The sequence below is a fragment of the Zonotrichia albicollis genome, chromosome 5 (assembly GCF_047830755.1).
Source record: "Zonotrichia albicollis isolate bZonAlb1 chromosome 5, bZonAlb1.hap1, whole genome shotgun sequence".
In the NCBI taxonomy this organism is placed as follows: Eukaryota; Metazoa; Chordata; class Aves; order Passeriformes; family Passerellidae; genus Zonotrichia; species Zonotrichia albicollis.
Window position 1 is genome coordinate 46,387,746 of NC_133823.1, and position 25,650 is coordinate 46,413,395.

The following is a 25,650-nucleotide window of genomic DNA, read 5'->3' on the forward strand; positions in this document are numbered from 1 at the left end:
TGCTGTAGTGGAGGTTAAACCTCCAGCATTAGGCCAGAAATATCCTACATATACAGGAAAGCAACATTTGCATTGGTATTCTCTTGTCTTCTTACAAGCTCTGCTTTTCATGGGGTGTGAAGCTGGATTTTTCTGGTATTGTATACATGAAAGCTCTTATTGGGGTAGAAAGTAAGGTATTCTTGGAGGAATGCACCCTTCCTCAGCTCTATGCAAAATTACACCAATCTGCTTCTGTGGTATTTGAAGCTATCATAATAGATTTTTTAAAAATCATGAATGCATTAAAAAATGCAAATAATTTTGTTTTCCATTTGGATGATGAAATTTTCTTCTGCTACCCTAACCTGAAGCCACAACACAAGATAGAAAACTGACTAATGCCAAGTTACTCTTAGCACATTAGATTTCTAATGCAAAATTCTAAGTCTTCTGTAAAAATTTAGGTATTTAATCTTATGGTAACAACAACTGTCAAAAAAAACAGAAGGACTCTATCTAAATTAAAAAACTTACCCTAGAATCAGAGTGCTAAAAAACAAAACTAGTAAACATCTGGACTCAATACAGAAAGGAGACACTATCACCAAGGGTGAAAATATACAAAAATATGGTCTTTCAAGACACACAATTATGAAATCTCCCAACAAGGAACTAAATAATGAGATCATCTTGAGCTATAATCTCGGCTCCAGTCTGGGCCACTTTCAAAGGCTATCAAATTCCAAGCAGTATTTGTAGTACAAGTATTACAGAGTAATCTCTGTAGTCTGCTCTATAAAAATGAAAATGGAAGCCAGCTGATGGACTTTAGGGCACCAATGGGCTTTGGCTTTGTAGGCAGGGCTGGCAGTTTTTACTTTAACTGCAAAAACAACAAAGGCCCAGAAAATTCTCTTCCACTTCCAACAAGTTTAGCTGGATCATCTGCTTGGTCTGCAATGTGACCCTAAAACATTATTGGGATAGCAAAGTAGTACACAAAGAGAAGGAATGGGATTCAAATTATTTGATCTTTGAGAGAAAGATGGATATATAGACTGATTCTCTTACTTAAAAAAAAATACTCCTCAGTACTTATCTAGCAAATCTTTTTGCTGATGATATTCAAAGAAGCAGATCAGTTTTGACAGTCTTTAAGATGAACCTTCTGATTACAGACATGATATAAGGAATTTTATATGTTTTCAGTACTATTTAATACTATTGTGTCTTTCCAGAGACAGAATTCTGTTGTGCCAATTCATACTCATGAACACACCTGCTTTTCCAAAGATTTTCAAATATAAATTGGGCTGGAATTCAAAATTAGTAGTGTCTTAAACCAAAGTCAGTTAAGTCTAAAAATATAACACACATCAGCTGAGCAGAGTGTTAGAAATTTTTCTCCAGTTGAAAGGGATATCAGTTCTTTTGCCCTTTTGTTGAAGACTTTGTTCTTTTTAATAATAAAAACCACCTTTTTTTTCACTTTCATGCCTGTGAGTGCTCTCACCAGAAGCGTACCAAATCTATTCAATGCTCTCTGGTAGCAGGACAAATAGATGAGCCAAGGGAAAGAGTATAGACATTATAAAAATTAAGGGGCTATCACAATTATTTCTAGAATTACACCAAACATTATAGACACAAAGTGTGAGTAGGTGGCACTAGAGCTGAAATTGAATGCAAACCATGAGAGAGTAACACATAGGCTTAGCATTACCTTCATGATGCAATAGATCCAAGGCCAGTAAGAAAAATATTAGTAAAGAAACAGATGTTCTGAGAGCATGCAACCCAGTCAGAGCTCTTCCTTTTACCTGCTCAGCAGCAGTAAAGAAGCCTGAAGAGCAAAACAGCTTCTCCATCTAGTCTGGACCCGTGCCAGGATAAACTAAGCTGCAGATCCAAAAGAGAACTGATCCTTGATTTTAATTACAGGAGGATTGCTTACACATTAGCTTAAAACTGTAACTCTGAAAGCATAAGACAATTTACAATCAGGTGACTGTCAAGGAGCAGAGAAGTGAAAGAATTTGCCATTCAAGTACCAAGCATCCGCAAAACACAAAGCACTCTCCTCTGGCTTCACCCCGCCCAGCTGTGCTGGCAAGAACCACTGCTGCCACCTCCTCGAGGGTGAGGACATCAGGGTGAAGGGACACCACCTGTGCCACCAGCACTAGCAAGGAGGAGCACCAGTGTCTCATCACCACCATGATAAGCACTCTCCTCCCAGGGACCAGGTGGCTCTTCCATGCTACCCATGGCACCACATCTGGAAACTGCAGTAACATTCTCCAGAGAGTGAACAATGCAGATGAATGCTGAGTGACTTTGTGGCACTTGTGCTCAAGGAACACTTGCACACAGAGTACCAAGCCCACACATGGTACCTGTGTTACCTCAGGAAAAAGCAATCCTTACCAAAATCTGGCTCTTAAATTTTTGGCTTGAAAATATTGCGGGAAGGGGAAACAGAGAGAAAAATAAGAGTATTTATAGTAAATTTTTATTCTTTGCCCACAGAACAATTAAGCTGGAACTCCAAATAGGAAGAATGTAGGGCAAATTAAAATTTTTAAGCGCTGTAGAATTACTCGTTTCATGGTCTGCCAAATGACAGCACACTCCCAGCAAAGAGTTCTGGCTGCAGAAAGCCCTTAATCCCAATGAATAACTAACTGGGAATAATGTCAGCAAAACAGCTGTCAGGATGAAATGCTGTTCAAGTTGACTAGAGGAACAACTGCCTAGACCTGGAAAGCAACATGTTCAGCCCAACCTCAAAGCAAAACCAAGAGCTCACACTACAGTTTAACTAAAAACTGCCTCCACCATCTTCTGTCTTAAAAACAGGATTTATGCAGGACAAAGACAGAAGCAGTAAAGGAAAGAAGCAATTGTTCTCTTCAGAAACACAGCAGGGTCAATCTGGAATTAATTTGAGAGCTGAGTCCAAGTGTCTTCCAAAGAGATGATCTGGCAATTTGGTATCTGTCTGTACTCATGCTTCTCACTTTCTGCTGTGATAGAAGGGAATACAAAATGTGTGATAGAAGGGAATACTAAATGCAGAACTGTTGAAGACTCAACTTCACAGAAACAATGCACCAGGAAATCTCTACTAAGCCCTGCTGAGCAACCCACTCTAGTCAGAACTGCTATCAAATATTTCCAGTAGAAAGAGCTACATCTTGCCAGCAACATGATCAGGGCCTGAGATCTTCACTGCAACCAGGACGTCCTGGGGAAAAGGAGATTTTACAGTGGATTAGACATGCCTGATCTAGCTTATATTCTCTGAAGTGCCTGTTACTGGATGTGTTCTCTTGAAGCTCTTTATCCAGACTCTGCTAATTCTCATTTCTTCCCTTCTCTCAACTAAATTTCCTAAATTTCTTTATTTTTGTGCAAGTTTAGAAGAAAAATCTTGAAGTTATATACACCAGGATACAAAGATACAAGGGGCATGGATGACCAACTGCACGTCAACTACTCAAGTAAGCTCGCAATAACCATTATCCTATGTAAAGATATTTTAAGCCCCTAAGGCACATAGGAGGCAGAGAGCTGGCAGAATCCATGTGACAAATTCATCAAGTGAGTGCCTTCTGCCGTCCATATTTCTGTGCATTAACAGATGGATTACTGGGCAGCCATTTACAGATGAAAAAATCCCCCAACACTGTCCACAGAAGCAGCAAGCAAAATGGTCCAAAGCCCCTCAGTCAAAAGCCATATTTTAAGTCAGATGGGCTGTTGATGAACAAAACAAAAAAAAAAAAAAAAAAAAGGCATTTTATTTTATTTTACTAGTAAAAACAAAGTTGTAATTCCCCTAACTTGTATTAGCTCAAATATTCTATCACTGCACTGGGAGTGAAAGAGCTATAGTCACAGCAGTCCAGAAATTCCCAAACGTGCTCTTTCCCTCCAACAGCCTCATTAGACTTCTGGCAGGAAGAAATCATGGCTCTGAGGAGTAGGACAAGTGCACAGGTCAACACATTTGGCTTCAAGCTCAGTGGTTCACAAGACATTTTCATGGCAACCTGTAAATGCAATTGGTTGTGGAAGACTTGTCAGACAGCAGTTCTTTTCGTTTCATGCCATTGTCCTAAGGAATTCTGCTATGATACACCTCTGGACAATAAAGGACGCAAGTGTGCACATTGGAAGTGATCTTTTGCCCCTGCCAGCAGCTTTCTACATTTCTACACTCTCCCCACCAAACACAAAAACTTGCTTTTCCTTGAAGAAATAAAAGCTTTTTCTCAATAGAGCAGCAGCAAGAGTTTTTGACGCGTGGAAGCATCTTAACTTTGTTGTCTCTATCACATCTGCTTCACCAACCATTTGCAGCTTTCATGCTGTTGCAGTTCTAAGTTTAAAGCACTCTCCCCACCAAACACAAAAATAGGAGCTTATGTTTTCCTCTTATCATATGTTTTTGTGTACAAGATGCTTATGTTTTCCCTCTCAATCCTAAAAGAAAACTTTTAGCTGGCTGAAGTTGCCTGCCCTGAGAAATGTTCCCTGCTCATAGTTAACACTGACAGTCCTTTTTCCATGAGCTGTTTTTCCAACAGCACGTATTTCCAGGGTGTACTGCACACCAGGTCAAGCCATGGGAAACCATTGCTTTGGTGCTTCATATCAGAGCTTCTCGTCCTGTGCCAGGGCTGCCTTCACTGCTGCTTGTGAAAATCAGCTCCTTCTGGTCACACAGCCCTGCACCCCATGCATGCAATGATGGCATTCTCCTCCTCCCTGCACAGAGACCCCCATCATGGTCCTCCTCCTCCTCTTGGGAGATACCAAGAGACAGGAAAAAGGCAGAAAACAAAAGCTTTCAACACAGTTTGAGATTGCACCACTTCCAGCAAGTCTGCTCTGGCTTTGATCTATTGATTTCAAGGCCCTTAATGTGGGAAGCTGAAATGCAAGTTTTTTTCCACACAATTTATTAAAAAAAAAAGAAAAGAAAAAAAGAAAACCCAGTAATGCAATGGAGAACTAAGCATTGTGCTGAAAAACTAACAAATATTGAGGGTGGATGTAAAAACTACAAATATCAGATCTGCCTACGACCAGAATATGCACTCAAGAGTCTTGGTTGAAATCCAAAAATAAAAAGTACCGAAGCAAAGCTATTATTCAGCTATTATTTCAGAGACAGTAGTGAACTACAATGAACGGAAATTATTTGATAAAATCCTGCAAGCACTGGTAGACAAGATTTTTATTATATCTTACCGGAATGTCACCCAGAGCTACCTCTGTGAATTTTCATTAAATTGTCCCATAGCTATCTGTAACTACTTTGCTTACTTTCTCCCCTGAAGCTACCAACACAAAGCAAAATGAGTGAAAGGAATGAAGTTACAAAACTTTTATTACTAAGATGCGTTTTTACCTAGAAATAGGGATCTTTTCCTATTTAGGAAGAAAAGGTTCCAAATTGGGTGCCCACCAATTGCAGTGCATCCTTCATAAACGGCATATCCTTCAGATTTATTCCTACTACAGATCCAGCTTGATGGGTTTGATGCCTTTAGTTGGAGGGCACCCATAGCAAGTGAGCATCAGCAAATCCAAATGAGGACTGCCTCCTGGGAGAAAATAATCACTGAAAAATAAGGGAGGTAAAACTACTGCAACTTCACCAGCTTGATTTTTAACACCCCGTGCTCCCTTTATGCTTATCTCTTCACAGGATATATCTCACCCTTCTCTGTGCTCTGCCGGTCTGAGAGTCTCTGGATGTCAGGAGCTGCAGTGCAGCAGCTGCCTGTGCTGGAACCACCACATGAGAGCCACCACCTCCACTGTGAGCCCTGCCACCACAGCACCTCCACTGTGAGCAGTGCCACCACACCACCTCCACTCCCAGCAGTGCCACCACAGCACCTCCACTGTGACCACTGCCACCACAGCACCTCCACTCCCAGCACTGCCACCACACCACCTCCACTGCGAGCAGTGCCACCACAGCACTTCCACTCCCAGCAGTGCCACCACAGCACCTCCACTGTGACCACTGCCACCACAGCACCTCCACTGCGAGCACTGCCACAACAGCACCTCCACTGTGAGCAGTGCCACCACACCACCTCCACTGTGAGCACTGCCACCACACCACCTCCACTGTGACCACTGCCACCACAGCACCTCCACTGTGAGCACTGCCACCACACCACCTCCACTGTGACCACTGCCACCACAGCACCTCCACTCCCAGCACTGCCACCACACCACCTCCACTGCGAGCAGTGCCACCACAGCACCTCCACTGTGACCACTGCCACCACACCACCTCCTCTGCGAGCAGTGCCACCACAGCACCTCCACTCCCAGCAGTGCCACCACAGCACCTCCACTGTGACCACTGCCACCACACCACCTCCTCTGCGAGTAGTGCCACCACAGCACCTCCAATCCCAGCAGTGCCACCACAGCACCTCCACTGTGAGCACTGCCACCACAGCACCTCCACTCCCAGTAGTGCCACCACAGCACCTCCACTCTGAGCAGTGGCCGTGCATCTGGGCTGTGCTGAGAGCTGAGTGCAGCACTGACTACAGCCCTTAGCACCAGCAGGCACAAGTACCTGCCTTGCCAGAACGTCCCTCAGCAGAGCAGTGACATGGGCAGAGTGGCTCTGGTCTGAGAGAAGGAGAAAACAAAGTCCCAACAAGACTGAAGACCTGCATGTTCACAATTAAAAATGTTTAGAGAGTACTTTTGCTTCCCTTTGGATCAGGCAAGATGTTTTAAATAAAGGATCATTTGAGTCAATTAAACTTTGTTGATTTTGGGGGTTTTAACATGTTATTCCAAAATTCAAGGCCCTCTTGTTGAAATAAAAATTGGGTTTGGGAGGGGTAGGATAGATGACCAAGGTTTTATATAATTTCTGTAAACTTGGGCAAGACTCACTTTTGTGACTCGCTGATTATGACACCTTCTTTTCCTTGCAAGCATAATTTTTTCTGGAAAACAGATTATTTTCTTGCCTATATTTAACTGATCCAAATACTGTCAGATGACAGACACTGCACATGCATACTCCTAAATGCATAGCTTCCTTCTTCCAAACCACAACTTCAAACAAAACTCACCAGAATCCGGAAAAGGACAAATACAAAAAAGATACTTGCATAGTTATTCTCTCTTTTTTTTTTTTTTTTCCTGTTTAGATTACATAGTTACATTTATGCCTCTGGACTGAAAAAAATTCCAGTTGTTTTTGCAACAATATATGCGAGTTATCCCACTGAAATGAATCCCAACAATCGCACAGAAACAAAGCCAAGGGATTCATGGATGAACATCCTGGCACACTGGGCATCCCTGCCTGCACCAGCCTGACAGAGACAGGGCAGCCCCTTCTGCCTCTTCTCATCCCTCTCCCTTTCCCAAACACAGTCAGGAAATGCTCACTGACAAGTAGCAGACTTCAGCTAACACACCATGACACTTTTTAAAATGGAAAAAAAAGAAAATGGAAAATACAAGCAAAATTGCCATCAAAGGCATGAAGTTAATACTCAAAACCAGGAATTCAGGGGAAAAAAGAGGGAGGACAACTTCAGTGCTTTTCCTCAGACACAGAAGCTTCCCTTCTCTGACAGCAGACTTAAAAAAAAAATCTCTTACTTAAGAATTTTCTAGATTAGTAAAGTAGACTTTCAGACAAAGAATTTTCAGTATTTGCTGGAAGTAGAATTAAAACAGTGTCCAATACACCAATATCAGATATAAAATTTGCACAAGAAATGAAATTATTATGAGTTCCATAATTTCCTTGAATGTTAATATGCAGGTGAAGACTAAAGTTAGAGGTTTGGATTTGGGAATTACATTTGCTTTAAGACCCATAGTAAGACCTCTAACCTCCACCAGAGCCACAATCTGCTGTCATACAACAGCACAACTTTCTGCATTTCATGGAGAACAGTGCTGGCAAAGCCCCACAAAGAGATTTTTAACCTCAACCCCCTGTCCTCTGTAGCCATGCAGGCATTCTGCTCCCACTTGAAATCAGTTATTATATGGGTATCAGCCTCTGCTTTTGCAAAAGCAAGGTTATGCTTCTCAAGTCAGAGCAACAGTTAAAGCTCTTTGTGCCAGTCTGTGACCCGATGCTGAGCTACAAATTCCTTTGAGTTTCTTGGCCTTTTGGTTTTAGTGGAAAGACCATTTGGAGTTTTTACTGCCACTCTGGAAATGCAAAGGTCCCAGAGTGGAAGACAATAATTTTCTTCATCTTCAGTTCACAACTTCTCCTTCCAAGAGTCCCACCCCATGTGAAGGAATTCAGATGACGCAGTGCTATCAAGCATTATCAATATATTATGTAAAGCCCTTGACCTGCACTTTTGATGTATGCATGTATCAGAGCTAAAATAAATTTTTGCAACTCTTACGTATTAATGTTTCCATAGATTTTGCTTCCTCATTGTTGGTGAAAACAACCTGAGACACAGCAATGCATGACTGAGGAACTGCAGGTAACAGCTTAATTTATTTATTAAATGATACTGTAATCCACCCAGACATTTGATTGCTCCCGAATGCAGCGCTCTGCAGAGATCTACCAACATCAAGAGGAAAGGAAACTAGGGGAAATGTATTTACAGAATCAGCATGAGGTCCCCTGGGTTTTGCGCATTACATAGAATATGTGCAGCCACTTTCCATATAGCTTGTAGATAACTGAAGGGCTGGGATTCATCTGAGGACTGTGGAAAAGTCAGATAGAGGTAGAGAGAATTTGGATGTTGGGACAGCATAAGGAAAAAGCCATCACAGAGAACTTTTCCTTTGATGTTCTTTCTGAAATTCACAGTGGGATCAGATCACACATTGCAAAAATCCCTGTCTTATTTCCATCATGAACCAGGGATCATGCAGAACACTCTGGGAAGGATCAATTAATGAAGAGCATTTCTCTCTTACCTTACTCATCCATCCATTCAGAGCAGAATTAAAGAATTGCTTCCCCTGCCTCTACCATGCTGCTCCTTAGCCTGTGAAGTGCTCTGTGAATCACTGACAATGATGCCAAAGCCAAGAAGCCATAGCAGTATTATTTTTCATAATCTTAGCTTGTCAAGATTGATTTCAAAATCAAGCTGTCTTGGTACTAGGCATGAGACCTCTGAAACCAGCAAAATAGGGTTTCTCTTCGAGTGAGCAAATGAAGAGAATTTTCTTCTCCTCATCAATCAAGAATTCACTAGACTACTTCAAGTCAATTTTAACATCAGATGCAAGCTCTATTATTAATCCTGTTGTTAATCTAGTCATTTTTCTAGGGTAAGGATTGCTGGCAATAATCATCACATATGCACACAACTAAAGAAAAATCCTAGTTAACAGGATTTTAGCAGTAGCAGGTTATACTGGAACTGAGCAGAGGGAGTATCAAGGTAAAGGATTCCTATAAACAACTAATACCACAAACAAAAAGCCTCTTAAGGATTTAGCATCTAAATTCTCAAGAATTAAGCCTGCATGTCATCTTCTCAAGATCTGGAAAGGAAAGGAAACTTAAATTCTTTAATAGTCAATTATAGCAGTGCATAAAAAAAATTCAAGCCAAGCCAATGAAACTAGTAATTTTTACAGTTTCCTATAATAAAACAGGTTTAGCAAAAATAGTTAGATTAGAAGCCAAACATATTTCATACTGCCTTGATGAGTTTCTACAAAGAAAACTCAGTAGCATACCCTGAAGATGCCTGCCATAAGCCATAGGAGTTTTGCTTCTCTATAAAGAAGGATCTTGGTTATATAAACAGGCTCTTCACTACAATAACACAAGCGACCTATAAAGTAGCATTAAAAATAAAATTAAGTGATGCTTACCCACCAACTGTCAAGGAGCCATAGATGCACAGAATAACCAGGTTGGTAGGGACACCAGGAGGCCTCTAGTCCAACCTCTGCTTTGTGCAAGTGCTGCTCTTGGGTCTGACCAGGCCATTCCCAGCTTTGTCCAGACAGGAATGAAACATTCCAGGGATGGTGTTCTCCCAGCACCTCTGGTCAACCTGCACCCATGTTCATCTGGCATAGTGAAGAAACTTCTCTTGACATCAAAGCCACAATCTTTCCTATTTTAATTTATGACAAGTATCTCATTTTCCTGTCACATACCTCGATGAAGTGCCTGAATCTGTCTTCTCAAAAACCTTCTCACAGGTACAGTGATGCTGCTGCCATGTCCACACAAAGCCACCTCTCCTGAAGAAGCCCAGCTCCATCACCCTCTCTCTCATGACAATATTCCAGCCCAATCCAGCCTGGGGGCTCCCTATTCAGTTTCCTCTAGCTTACCAATGTCCCTCCCACACTCTGGGCTCCAACACTGGATGCAGTATTCCAAGAGGGGCCTAGCAAGTGCCAAACAGAGCAAACAACCACTTTCATCACTACCAGCTCCAGAAGATCATGAAGGAGTACCCTCTTCTTCTGGCAGAACGCTGCAGGCTTGTACCCAGCCTGTTTCCCACAGGTTCCCCCAGTCCTTTCCATCAGAGCTGCTGCCCCAGCAGTCAGTCCCCACCCTGTCTCAGGTACAGGAGTTACATTTATGCTGTTCATTTTAAGCTGTGGAACATTACTGTTCTTCACATTCTGTCTCAAGGACACAGCCCTTTCACCCACAGCAGTGGTTAACGTAGCTGGGAGAATTTCAGCTATCAATTTTAATGTCATGTTCCTGGTGCCATGATATCTGCGGTACTCATTGTCATATAAGGGCCTGAGTGAGGCAAGACTTCCGTCTTTAAGTGATAATATTGGAAGGAGAAGAGAAGGAGAAGGAGAAGGAGAAGGAGAAGGAGAAGGAGAAGGAGAAGGAGAAGGAGAAGGAGAAGGAGAAGGAGAAGGAGAAGGAGAAGGAGAAGGAGAAGGAGAAGGAGAAGGAGAAGGAGAAGGAGAAGGAGGGAAAGCTTAGATCTTCATGGCATGCACACAAAAATATTCATATCTCGCCCCATGCAGCTGTCCTTTTGAGTGACACTTTCACTCCATAAATGTCTTTTTCTTTAGAAAATTGTTCTTCTTGGAATGTTTGCAGAAAAGAATGCACAGAATTTTTCATCCATGAATGAAAAGCTCCTAGACTGCTAGATTTTCCAAACAAAAGATAATGCAGTTTTTATAACCTGATAAGACAAAACATTTTAGAAGCTAGAAAATACTGCTGTATCAACCTATTATTTAAACTCCATACTTGGAAAAGATTTTACCTTCCTTTCTAGAGCACCAAAGCTTGCCTTTAAAAAAGTAATTGTAAAAAATGTAACTGCCAGCAGAACAAGCCCACTGACATGATAGAACTGTGCTAACTGGTCTCCACCACCAACTGCATAACAGCATCCCAGACTGTGTTAAGGTCAGATCTTTCACCTATTTTAAAATTTCAATACTGAAAGTAGAAATTAATTCAGGTTTGAGACTATTAAGAGTTCAGTCCTGCTTTTCCTGACATTATCCCTTCAACACTAGTATTGTTGTTCTGATTATTTTCAGCCCTGTGCCAAGTGCTACTTGTAGCATGGCTTAAACAGATCTCATGACAAGGGAACTAGGTTCATGTGCACAGCACTGGAGGTCGGCTGCCAGGCAACTGGAAGGGAAAAAATTTCTAGAAGGTGGTAGTCTGACAGGGTCAGAGAGTTTGGGTGGGTTCTACCACCCCCATTAAGTCAATTTAGCTGTCATTCCACCAAATTACTAACTGAGCCAGAATGAAGAGCATCCCATCTGTCTTGCTTGCAGTCCCTAAACGCTGCCCAGGAGGAGATGCAGAGATAGCAGTGAAGAATTCCTCTCCAAGTCCAGTCACTGTAATCACAGTAAAGCTGTCCTGCATTCACAAACATCTAGAGCCTGATACCAGCCACACACCTTTTGATTCTTCACGGTTACCTTACAAACACCATGGGAAGAATTCTTCTGGCCTGTACCTCAGCTTGTCCACATATCAGGCTACTTGTCTAACACATTTGCATACATTTCTTCTAGTCTGAGAATACACTTGCTCACTTTAATAAATTAATTCCCAATACATTACATAAAGTATATAGGTAAGACACTCTTCCAGCAGAAGAATAAGAGCTCAAAAGAAAGAAAGACTAAAGGCTAAGAAATTTGACCTGCAAATGCTGCTTGGAGGCTCATTCAATAGCTATTCTACAATATTTGATTAATAAAACCATTCATTTTTAGAGCTTGGTGCAACACCCTGTGCTTAAATGGTTGTATTTAAATACTCTCATAAAGTGGTTCAACTGAAGTCTCTGGAAATGCTTGCTGGAGAAGATGTCTGCTGGATTTAATGAATTCCTATCCAAATAATGGCATGACTGTAGGGGCACCCAAAGGCCTCAGTTTGACTACAGGCACCAGTGTTCTAGGAATTGTGTCAGTGGTCAAAGGAACTGGTGTCCCTATTCAAGGATCCCAGGATCAGCTTCACAGAAGAGTAGATGACTACACATGTTTGGAAATAGAAACACTCCTGCAGGACACAGATTGCTCATATACTCAGTGAATCAGTCAGCTTCCCCAATACATTTCACCAAAAGAGCTTTATCTCTGATGTTCCTCAAAGGCCATACTGCATTCTGAAGCCCATATAAACAAACTTGTGTATTACTCAAGTTCCAGGACACTGCTGCAGATACTCCAAACAAGTCCTTCACCATCAAGAAAGATTTTGCTCAATGAATTACCTTCAACTCCTTTTAAGTTACATTTTTGCAGTGGGAACCTCCTCTCTGGTTGAGATAAACCCTACAGAAACCTTGTTTCTAGACTCCCAGCTCAAGCAAATCACATGAAGTTTATTTTCCTGGGTCACTTCCCTGAATTTATGCCTCTCACACTCTTCCATAGAGAAGATAGGGCAGGAGGGGCCTGCCTATTTTTCTGCACGTTGTGGCACATCCAGAGGCACTAGGGAATGCACGTGGTCCTACAGCTACTCCTAGAAGCAGTACCACTGTTACCAATTTAAAACATCACCTTAAATACAAAAATCTAAGGGGTGTTTTTGCTAGAAGGCAAAAAGAAGGCACAAAACACGCAACAAACTTCTCTGGCTGGCAAATTTCCCCATAACACAAGAATTCACGTGGGGAATGTATATAAGAAAAAAGCAGCAGATTATTAGAATTGATGGGGTTTAGCTTACACACATCTAGAGGGAACAATAAAAGTCAAGCACTGGTCACAATGGACAGAAAAACACAACCTGTTTATTATTGCCTTACAACTATGAAGGAAGTTTTCTTATCAGCTAGCAAAGTTTCTAAGGAATTCAAATCTATGGAAAAACCATCCCTAATTGAACCAAGTCCCAGCAGCGAGGAGAGAGCATATTAATGAGGCAAGGCTAGGAGGCACGATGAGGAGATAACAATACCCTGAGGAGTTACACGAGTATTAAATGTGACTTTATTACCGTATTATTCTCCTATGAGTCTTTACAGCAAGAATAACTCTGTTTATACAGATGTTCTTTCAACCACCAGCTATTCCAGATTAAACACACACACAAGAACCTTGATATTTTAAGATTACAGGCCATTAGATTAAATTAGATTTGTTATTTTGCTATAGTATGCCACTAGGCTTTACAAGGTTGATATATTCTTTCAGTGAAACTGAGACACATTAATTGAAATGAGATACCACACCTTTAATAATGCAGAGTGATGTAGCTCTCTCACAGGATTTTTCATTCAGTGTGCCTTTATTTTAATTCCTCTGAGTGCTACTAATAAGGTGCATTTTATCATTAGGAGGGCATTCTTCACTTAAGTAGTACATGCCAAGCTAAACTAAAATAATAGACTAGTTTGCTGTTACAAGGGGGATGCACAGTTGATATTTGTGCAAAATGAAGCAAGCCTGAACTCCGGTTTTCTACCCAAAGGTATCCACCAAAACTTCAGTGTAATTTAGACCACCCTACACTGCAGCATCCAGATTAAAGTAGCGCTGGCAGAGAAAAAGGAAGGCTTGTGGCACCCAGAAGACCATCTCTGGAGAAAGGTGACAGACCCAAGGAGTAAAAACAGGACCCTGGAGCATGGAACGGAAGTTTTTTGATCCTTGCAGATCTAAACACTCATAACTTAATGTCTTGGCTGCCCATCTGCAAGAGGAGGAGAAGCCTCTTTTTCCAGTCCCACCAAAGGAGAAATGTACTGCAGACCACGGGGTGGATTTCTGCAGCCCTACAACAACAGTGACAGCCCTCACACAAGGATTTAAACCAGATGAGAATCAAACAAGCAAGTCAGACAACTTAATCATTAGAAATAAAAATGCACAGTAAGCTGAAAGAGTTTTCAATCTGTCCATTTCTACTTTAATTTCCTTGCATGGCACTATTTTACAGCCTAAGACAGATTTTAAGCTGTTTTACACTGTTAACATTCTCACTAGCTTGTTTGCTCCATACTACAGGTTCAATAGCTCTCCTTGCAATTATAAAAATTTCTTTTCTTTTCATTTGAGGGAGATGTAATTTTAAATGGTCAGAGGGGAGCTGGAAGACACAACACACTGGACACTTCCTAACATCTTTAGGCCAGAGAATAAACTGGTGACAGACAAGTACAGAGCCAGGTGAAGCAGATGGACTTAGTAGCCAGACACAGCATGACCCCCATTTCTGCTTTTCATGCAAATTGATAGGGCTTGGCACACTGAATGTTGATACCTTATAATTTCCTATTTTTTAAATTTTATTTCTTTTTAAGACTGACATTGCTTCTCAATAACTTTGCACTAGCATATCAAGTTCTGCAGAATTCAATCAGTTCAAACCATCCAGATTTAGAAGGGTAAGTGCTGACCAGATTTTTGGAAGAGGCAATAACCCTCATGCTCCAGAGCTTAAGCCAAACTGGCATTAAAAGAAAATACGATGTGTTAAGCAAATTAAGCCACATTTGCTTCACTGGAAGCTTCTTCCTTTTTTCTCTTAGTGGGAGCATCAACTCTGGGCATTGCTGGAGAGGCAGATGCTTCCCTCTCACACCACAGCTGTGGCAGTGCTCCAGGCTCCTGACACATTCCCCTCAGGCAAGGGGACGGCTGCAAAATTAACAGTACATTAGTTCTGTCACTCAGGCATCAAGCAGATGATGCTTTAAAATTTGGAGGAAGCACAAGAAGTTATTGACAGCTTCCCCTGTACACATTGAACTCTTGGACTTGCATGGAGGACAAAGAACTTAAGGAGCTCTCCTGCTCTGCTCACCAGGGCCTGTGTAGCAGAAGAAGCAGGCATGAGACCTCCTCCCACAGTGAACTGCGGAATAAACTGCCCAAGAGGGAAGTTTCTGCTTGACCCACAAGGTTCTGTTCTAATACAGGAAGACTTATAGTCCCTTAAATATTATCATGCCTAGAGTGGCTGATGACAGCTTTGTTATCTACAGAGAACTGCTTCACCATTGAGTTCTTGGCTTCATTGTCAGTCAGCAGGACTCATGGTCACAAGGTATGTTTATAGCATATGTATGATGGAGTCACGTGCCTCTCTCCCTTGGTCCTCAGTCATAAAGAAGGCTATAGAGAAACTGCTGTATTCATCTTCCCAAGACAAATGGTGTTTATGTGCCTTCCACTTTTCCAAGCTGCATGCTCACCTCTCCTTGGCACAAAAGCCCTTCTTTTCACATTCATCATGGTTCCTCTGCCTCTGGTCCTACACCAGCCAGATTCGTATCATGTCAGGGCCAGTTCCCTGAAGGCTGACACAGCATTACTTTTCCAATTGATACCGGACTAAAACATCACAGTCTGAAATTCACGGGGCTTCACAGAATCTTAAAGTCACAAGGATTTTTACAACCTTTTGCCTAGTCACTTTCAGGAAAGAGAATCCACTGAGGCTTTCTAAAAGCTGCAGATTAAATTCAAAGCCCTCAGCTGAAGGGAGCAGCTACCCTGGTATCTGGGTTTATGCCACCTTCACACATGTTCTGTACCGGAAATCAGATGGAGAGCTATTTTCAGCGTCTCTATTGGCACAAGCCAAAATATTTAACTGTTAAATTTGACCCACCACCTGCCCATCTTTCCGTTTTACGGCGCGAGCAAACAGCCAGCACATCTATTTTTTCTGCCCTGCTTGAACAGCCAGGCTAAATCTCTCTCCTTGGTGGGCCGAGAGACGGGAGCAGGGGCAGCAGGGCTGTCCGCGGGCTGGCAGCGGGGCCGGCCCGCCCCTCCGCGCACTGCGGAGCGCTCCCTGCGCGGCCGCCGCTGCCGCCCGAGGCCCGGGGAGCCGCGGGGCCGGGGGAGCATCCGCGCCCGCTCCAGAGCAGCTCGGCGCACCTGCCCGGCTCGTGTTTACAGCCGGGTCCGTTCATCCCAGCGCCGGGGCGGGGAAATGCGATTAGCAGATTAAGTTTGGAAGCTGCGGAAGGGGGGCGGGGGCCCATCCAAAGGCGTGCACCCTGCGCGGAGGCTGAGCGGCGGCTCGGTCGGCCCCGGCTGCTTTCCCCGCAGCGAGGAAAGCTGGGGAGAGCGGCGGGGAGGCCGGGATAGAGATCAGCGTGGAATAAAACGCCCACAGTCCCGGGGGGACAGCGACCGTGGGGGGGAGGGAAGGACACCGGGTTGTCCCGCGGGGCGTCCCCGATGGGGTCAGGCGCCCGCACCCCTGCCATCCCGCGGGCTTACCTCGATCCATTTCTGAGCCTCGGTGAAGGCCAGCTCGGGCTGCGGGGGCTCGGCAGGAGGCTGAACCTCTCCCAGCTCCAGCCCAGGACTGGCCATCTGCAGGGCCCTGGCGCGCCGCGGCTGCGGCGGGGGAGAAGCCAGGCACCGAGTCGCCGGCCCGGGGCGAGCCGCGGCCGCAGCGAGGGCACGCCGGAGGCCGCTGCCCGTCTGTCCCTGCCTCTCCCTGCTCGCAGCCGCCGGGGCGGGAGCCGGGGGCGGCGGCGCTCCGCAGCCCGGCTGGCTGCAGCTCGCCTGCGGTAACCTCTCTCCGCCGGTGCCCGTCCGCCCGCCCGCCCTGCCGGCTCGGTCCTCCCTCGGCTGCCGCCCCGCCCGCCCCGCCGGCGGAGCGGAGCTGCGCTGCGCTGTCCTGAGCTGCCAGCTAAAAATAAAACAGACGGGCGAAGCCGCTTTGCCTTCAGCCCATGCAAATGCCCGCGCCGCCGCCTCCCCGCCGCGAGCATCGCATCGGGCGGCGCTGCGGCCGGGGGGTGGGCGGGGGACTCGGGCACCCCCTTGGTGAGGACGGGGACGGGGATGGAAAGGCACTCCCCCTGCTTGGGGCAGAGCCGCTGCCCTCACCCCTGCTCCCGGGGAGAGCGGACTCGGTGGCAAGGCTCCCCTGCTCAGGGGGCAGCCAGTCCCCCGCCTCAGCTCTCGGGGGGCACCGAGCCGCACACGGTGTGTTGCTGTTGGCGGCTGCTGCCTTAAACACCTCATTAATCGATGGCGCTCCGGAGAGCGCCCGAGAACCTCCATGTCCGCGGCGGGAAGGCGCTCTGCCCCTCGCCCGGCCGGCCCTCACCACCTGCCCGAGGGCCGGGGCCGCTGCGCCGGGAGCGGGGCCCGGCAGGTGCCTCTGAGGCACTGCGGAACATCGCCCCGGGATGGCTGAGCCTCGGGTGGCTGCTCAGGGGCCACACCGGCCTGGCCAAAACGCGGGAGGGCCAGCACACCGCTGGACTGCGTTAGTCGTCCTGGGGAAGCAGAGCAGGCATCAAGGTGTGCTTGAAAATATAAACCATGGTGAATGCTTCCCAGTTTTGTATTCATGCAGAGGAAGAAATCCAACTCTGTCCTGCAGAGCCTTGCATGCCTAACTTACATGGTGTGAGTACTCCCAGATCAAGCAGATGCTTTTTAGCCATAGAAGTTTCTAGAAACAGAATTATTTTTTTTTTCACCAGGCCTTTTAAAGACAAATCCTAAAAATCTCCTCTCACAAGTGTTCAAAACACGAGCTAAAGTTACTTGCTTCTATTTTTGAAAGCATAGAAAAGCATCTGTGTGCTGGCAATGCAGGTGTGTGAACTTTAACCCCTACTAATAAGGTTTTTTTGAATGGGTCGTAGCTGGCCACTGCTTCCGCTTGTGATAGGTGTCAACAAGCTTTGACAAGAAGCAAACTGTAGGATCTACTTTTCAACATGCCCTTAGTTTGGGCCTTATTTCCCCTCAGTTCAGTAGCTGGGATTTTAAATCTTGTTTATTTTGATAGTCAACAAAAATTGCCAACTCTTAAAATATAAATATACCAGAAAAGTGTATATATTTAACTCTGTTTCCATTCTAGGAATTTGTCTTTATTGTTCGCTACCTTTTTTTTGGTCTTTGTTTATTGCCTCAAATATGCTGGAGTAACAAAGGGCCTAAAAACAGGATATAAGGTTTATAGGGATTTTTCTGAGAACTGCAACTACACAAAAACTAGATGAATGGGAAATCTAATCTCAAATATTTAAAGATAAATAAGAAGTGTATTTTGAAATAGTTATGCTAACAATCTATTTTCTTGTAATATTTAAATAACATTGATGTTTATCAGACAACAATTAGATTCATTCTCCTGGGGCAGTGAAAGACTAACAATTTAAAATAATTATCCTGCCTCTTTTTTTTATTACTGTGCAATATCAAATGCATGATTTTCCTGTCTGGTGATCTCAACATCACCTCTTGGAGAACTAGAAGAGCTGGATTGGGCTGGGGTAAGCCCTTGTCTAGAAGTGAGGGGTGGACATTCATTTCCCATTTATGCAGTCAAGTTTCATGGATCATTAAAGAAAATGTGCTCGGACATACATTTCTCTTTATACACTTTTAGTCAAGCACAAACAACTTTTTAAATTTGTTAAATCCCCACAGCACCACATGGATACAGAGCTAGTGCAGTCTTTAAAGAGCCCTGTTATGTACTTAGGAGTGTAAAAGAAACTCTGACTGGCAGTGGGAATCTGGCCACTTCTTTTCTAATCCTAATCCTGAACCAGCTTCTCATTCGGTCAAGTACGAGGCAGCATCTGTACCTCCTGTTCCCATGGAAACACACTTCCAGCATCAGCCCAGCTTACTTTCTTTTTTTTTTTTTAAATCACCATCTGCCTGGGGAGTTGCAGGGCTTGCTCTAAGCCCCTTGACTACCAGTCACAGGTTTTTCAATGATTCTCCTTTCCATATAACAACCACCCTGGCAACTGCAGAAGACAACATATGCAAACTAGAATGTTAAAAACTCCAGCAAGATTTTCTCAAGATCACTCAGGTGCTCCTAACTAGAAACATTGCTAGAAACTTAGTGGTGGAATTTTCAGCAGCAAAAACAGAGATTTTTTCTTGGAAGTTTGTTTCAAAATTCTCTTATTTAAAAGCAAGTGCTTCAGTTTAACATCTTCTTTTCTCTTTCTGGAAAAAAACTCAAGCCAGCACTTCAACAATCCTTATCAACACGCTCATATGTGTATTTATTAGACAGGAGAAAACCTATGGGGGTGCAGGTATCAGTGTCAAATTGCATATTTTTGTCAAGGTTCATTTACCCTTTCCAAAAGCAGACTGTGCCTGTGCATAAGTAAAGTAACTGTAGAAAAGTGCATAATATAGTGGTTATAGGAGAAAGGAGGAACAGAGAAAGAGGGTCTTCTCTGGTTTGCAGGGATCTTTATGGTGCTGTGCACAAATGGAAAAATAGAGGCATTGAGGAAGATATGTTTTAGGTATTCAGCTTCTATTGATTGGAATGGTCTTCTACCTTGTTTAGTTTCCTGCGCTGGGAAGAAGAACTCTCCTGTTTCTTTTTGCCTTCAACTAGCATCTAAAATTGTTAAGCCTCTTGAGTAGCAGGAGCAGAGGTTTAATAAGGCCTGGCTGCTATTCTGGCAGGCCTGATCTTATCCCATGGCAGCCACGAGCAGCTTGCTCCAAGGAAGCTGTGTCCTGAGCAGCTGCTGCCACACTACAGCCTGTCTCTCCCTCAATGAACAGGTCTGGTGTTCAAGACCAAGCTCTCAGCAAAACTACTCCTGGATGTCATCTTTGTAGTCTTGCTAGTCTTTCTGGTTGTATTAGCCTGACAACAAAGCTTTTCCTTCAAAGCCAATCTGTCACAAATGCTTCCAGCAACATGTGTAACCTCCATTTGAAAAACATTTCTTTTACCAAAAAGCATGGCACAGAGAACAAATGGGTGAAACATCCAAGGATCATTTATTTCTATTCTATTTTACCTTGCATGTTTATCTTTTCTTTGTGAGCTTTTACCAATGTGCCTTAAACCAGCAAGGCCCCATGGCTGTTTAAGAAAGGAAGTTATCCTGCTAGCATCAGGGCTCCTCTTACTCCTTCTCTCCTTCACAGCCTGCCACTCTGGGCTGAAATTCTCTGAGCAGCACTTCTTTTGTCTCCAGACCATAATGGTGGTACTTTGGGGTGTTGCACATTTCTGGGCCAGATCTCAGAGAAATCTGAGCTGAACCATAAGCATACAGTTCTGGCTAAGCATCTTCCCTGTTGTTTGCTCAAGGACTCCTATACATTTCTTTGGTTTGCTTGTCTTTTTTGTGCCTTTCAGAAATCACTGAATATCACGCAGAGAACTTGAGGTTTTATGTATTTATTGTAAAAATTCTACTTGGCATTCCTTCATTTTCTAAATCACAAGCCAGGGGTGGGCGCACCCAGCACAGCTCTGTTTAACCTCCAGATCGTTTCAGAGCTGCAGTGTCTGAGCTGCCTGGGCCTCACGCTGCTGCAAAGGGCAGCCTGGCTGCCTGGTGGTGCTGTGGGAGCTGGACAGCTCTGGCAGAAAGATGTTGGTACTAATGCTTCTCAACAGGAATTAACCCTGCCAGAGAGTATTTGGAGATTTTTTTTTTAACTGACTTTACTGATTTGACTGTGCTGCCTTTACTGACAAAGGCAGGCTGTGCATTTTCACAGCCTGTCCTCTGTGGAAGGGTGAGCTGAGAGCTGAGCTGAGTGAGCAGATGAGAAGAGCCCTTGAAGCAGCATCTCTCAAGGCAGAGGGTGGTGGAGAAGATGGTTACCAGGAGTTTAGGATACTCTTCCTTGATAAAACAAGATTCAGAGACAGATCTACTCTCAATGACATGCAAGCTATCTTGGAGAGAAGGCTGGTAATAATATCCACTTGGAAGCAAGACATAGAAAATCCCTACTTTTGAAAAATTACTCTTTAAATGAGCTTTACTTATTTTTAATTCTCATTAAAAATTAATGAATCTGTGACCATGAGAGCATGTTGATTTTTTCCAGCCACTCAGACAAATGTTGTGACTTCACATTTTATTTAATCAGGGCATCTGCTGTGGTATATTTGCAGTGTTCAGCATTTGGCTGACAGCATCTGTTTGTTTATCCAGGCCATGCTGTCTTCTATCACAGTCACTTTCTCTCTGGTACCACTCATTCAGCAGCATATTGTCAGGCTTGGCATTGATGTTCTGTGTCATTCTGGGAATTACAGGAGTAGATGAATCATCTGAATTTGCTCTTTCCTGGGAGAACAGCACGATTATCCCTTCTCACACTGTCCTGGAAGAAGGTGAAGCCCTTTTGTGAAGCAGTTTTTCTCTATTTTGGACTTTTATATAGATTTTTGAAAGCTAGTACAGCCAATTGTCATCTGGTAGCTGAGCACCATTTGATATTTTCCTATTTTTCTGTCTTTGCATTTAATTAAATTTTTAGACTTTAAAAGCTGTTGAAAATCCAGGTTTGGATATACCATGTTGTTATTTAATGAGCTATAAGCCTAATGAACCAGAGTGCAGGTGATTCAAAATGAGAGCTCAGGATAAATGCATGTAAATATTCAATGTAATTTACAAGTTGTAATTTTGAGGGGGTTCACCATCCTCTGTTCCTTGTCTAAGAAATCCCTGATCAATATCTGTTTGTTTTAAATGTTGCTGTGCCTTTAGTTGTGAGGTTTTCCTGCCTGGCCTTCCTTTCTGGCTCTGAGACTTGCTTCTGCCTCTCCTGGAGGCCTCCAGATCTCGGGCTGATAGCTCTGCTAATGGCACTGAGCCTGGCTTTGCTTCTCCTTTCATCCACAGCCATGGTGGATTCTCCTACTCAGCCAAACAACCATTTCCTTCCTTCTTTTTATTGTTCTCATCCAGACCTGCCTTTCCTCTGGTATAGGAAATTCCTATATCCAGCCTCCTCTTTAACAAGAATATTTTTTTTTTCTCTGTGAGCCTGCTGTCTTTTGTCCCAGCTTGCCATAATCTTGTGTTTTTCAGCTCCAGTATGTATCTCAGGTACTTCTCACTTCCTCTTGTTCATATGTAGTATGTGGATGGAAAACCCAACACATAAAAACCCTGAAAACCACCGGGAAAGAGAAGCAGAGAGAAGGTCCGTGAGAGGAGTAAGATATCAAATAAGTGATAACAAGTTACACAAGGTTAAACAGACATAAACTGGGTTGACAAGTGAGCAGTAATACAAAAAAAAGATGTGGAGGAGTGGTGAAAAGGAAGTGAAGTAATCTGAAATAAATAAGTACCAAGGTAAAGGGAAGAATAAATCTGAGTACAGAACCATTGAACTCGTCAGAGTATCCTTTCATTCTGCATTCACAGCTACCAAGCATCACAAGGTCCAGGTCCATATATGTTCTTTCCAGATCCTCTCATAAAATGTATGCCAGATTACAAGAGGAAAGTGTCCACATGGCCAGACCAGCATGAAAGAGTACTCTGAAGGAATGTGTGTCTCTTGCACCCTGCTCCCTGCTCCCTGAGCTGCTTGGCTGTAACCTCTTGACAGGTCAAGCCTGGAAAAGGATGTGGCAGGACAATGGGTCTTTCACCAGCTGTTATCAAAGATCTTTTTAGCCCATTAAAACAAAAGTGCATTGATGGGGAGCGGATGCTCATAGGTCTGTGTACCTGCCAAAATGACATCCTGTTTCTTTAATGCAAAGACAACAAGCAGCCTTTACTTCTCTGCTGAGCTGGAAGTGGCACAGAAGCTCAAAACAGTATTTTTCCTCCAGTACTCTTTCAATTTTGACTGCTTTTAAGCTACTTTCTTAAAATCTACTTCATTCAAAACTGGAAATGGAAGTGGGGCTGTTCTTCCAAACACAGTCTGGTCCAGAGCAGGACTCTCCACTTGCAGGATGTATCTGCAATTACCTTCCAGCTGATTCTGCACTCTGCTCATTTGAATGCAGCATCTTCCCCTGCTGCCACACACCTAGTACACATATTACCTACTCCCTTTTACCTTCCAGAGTAAATTGGCAAGGACATGGAGCTACTAAAAATTTTCTCAGTGAGGAATGTGCTTAGAGGGGTTTTAGTACCCTCAGAGAGATGTTCCTTGACACATCTTTCATTGTGCCACCACCAAGGAAGGGGAGCTTTTAAGTCAGCTAACCTGCTCAGAGAGCACAGGCCAGCTTCAGGTTCCATTGGTGCAGCTGAGTCTGGCCAGGCTCGGTCAGACAAGGAAAGACAAGGAGGCAGAGCAGGTGGTTCAGGGCTCCACAAACCTCTGTGGCAAGCTGTGGCTTCAAGTGAGTGCTACAGAGTTGTGGTATCTGGGGGGAGGGAGGGGGTGTTGTGTATGAGACAGCATGCAAAGAATGCAGTCAGAAACTTTTGCCAAACTGGTGAAAAACAGTGAAGGAATATGATGCCCAAATCTCAGAAATGAATGGGGTCAAAAACTGTATGTGGAAAAAAAGGTGATTTGAAAACCAAGTCCTAGACTCCAAAGTAAATGCCTGGCTTTTTATATTAATTTTGTTGGTGTATAATAAATTTTATGTAGTGATGGCATAAACATGTAGTTCACCAAACCACATTATTTTTATCAAATGTGCAAAAAGAATAGCAAAACCCCCTCTCACCGGTGTTAGAACAGCTATTTGCTAGGTAGCTGCTTGTGAAAGTTTGAGAAATGTGGGAAAATCCACATGGCATTCAGTCTTTAATTTTAGCAGTGACTTGCCTCATCCAGAAAGAACTGATGAATAATACCTTCCCTCAATTTTTCTTAGTAAATATTCCTGTGGAGAAGATCAAAAGGGAAAACCTGTACCTGAAATTAACACTGGGCTTTATCCAAATTTGTTTGAAGTTTAGCTGGTTCAGAGAAACTTGGAATATTCATTTACTCAGGATAAAGAAATAGGCAAACAAAAGTGGAAAATGGAAAGGAAAGAGAGAAGCAGGGTCAGAAAACAAGAAAAGCAATAAGAGACTTGCCTCCATGCAGTAGAACAACATCTCTTATTTAGCAACAGTATTATTTAGTTCCATGACACAAGAATATCAGGAGTGGGTTTTTTCTCCTTTGATTGGACATTTAAAGGACAGAATTTAGCAGGGCATCATGTTCAACTAGGAGCAAGAAGAAGCAGCGCAGTGTAGGATGTAGGTTTTTGTCTGTAAGTAGGTTCCTTTGCTCAGTGATCTCCTCTGTCATGACCATTCTTGCAGAACAAGACACTCATCAAAGCCTGTGAAGGTGCTTTTGTGCCACAGGTACCATTTCTGGGGCAGATGGCATCTGCCATGCCATCACAGACATGGATGGTCACATATTCATAAGAGTCATGGCATCAAAATCGGACATCTCTCTAAACTCTATTATGTTTTCTTTGTTATGTTTTCTTTGTTTTGTTCTACCCATCGTTTCAAAGAATGAAGCATAATTTGTAGCCCTGCCTAAATTACTACTGTGAGCTATGAGATAATTTCACCACTTAAACACACATACCAGCTAAAAATTCCTTTAAAGTAATTTTCTTAACTTTCTTTTATTATTACTTCTGTAATTATGTCTTTCTGTCCGGCCAGGAAAAGAGCCTGAAGTTCTTCCCCAGTTTGGAGGCCCCAGTGCTCTTCTATGGGCCTCCACAAGAAGCCCAGAGGTCAGGAAAATCTCAAATGATCACTCAAGGGAACAGAAAATACTTTCTGATAATCGACATTGCTGAAATGGTTGCTGATACCTGTTGACTCTTATTCTCAGGCACTTTATGGCTTCTGGTGGGAGTGTGTATCACAGGAGCTCCTGATCTGGCCAGAAGAAAGGACAGACAATCCACAGATTGCAGAACTGTCATAGTTGTGGCTGATCCAAGCTACATTTTTTCATTAATCACTGCTTTTTAAAAAAATCTCAGCATTTTTTTCATCTTGAAATATGGTACTCATTGTATGTATCCTCAATGTCCATTCACTTCAGAGTTGGACTTGATGCTCCTTGTGGGTCCCTTTCAACTCAGAATATTCTGTGATCTGTGACTGTTGATGAACCATGTCCAGGAAACTGGATAGGGATTTTGATAAGATGCTAAAGGAGTTGGATGCCCAAATCTCAGGAATGAATGGGGTCGGGCCCCTGAGTACCCTCCAATTAAAGAATTCCTGAGACACTGGTGAGCCCATGTTTGCATAGCATGCTAGTGGGTGAGCAGAAGGTCAAAATGAGGGTGTATCTCTAAGTGACTGGAGTGTTATGGGTAAGGAAACATTTTGGAATTCAGTCATGGCTGAAAGTTCAGGTCAGACAGCACAGGGAGCACTTTAAGTAATTAATCATTTGGCAGACATCAGAATCAAGGTTTTCTAAGGGACAAGGGGCCTTCAG

At 43.5% G+C, this 25,650-nt stretch overlaps 1 protein-coding gene across 7 annotated transcripts in view; it reads right to left on the reverse strand.

Annotated features, from left to right (window-relative positions):
* Nucleotides 1-17,255, reverse strand: part of LIMCH1 (LIM and calponin homology domains 1) — a 173,349-nt gene extending 156,094 nt beyond the window's left edge. For 2 of the 7 annotated variants that reach the window (XM_074541566.1, XM_074541564.1), the window contains exon 1: nucleotides 16,705-17,255. In XM_074541566.1, the coding sequence (XP_074397667.1) occupies nucleotides 16,705-16,800 (96 nt within the window). In that variant the 5' untranslated portion in view covers nucleotides 16,801-17,255. The remainder of the gene's footprint in view (nucleotides 1-16,704) is intronic. The other 5 variants (XM_074541567.1, XM_074541568.1, XM_074541565.1 and 2 more) reach the window with 4 other exon arrangements.
* Nucleotides 17,256-25,650: the final 8,395 nt, after the last annotated feature.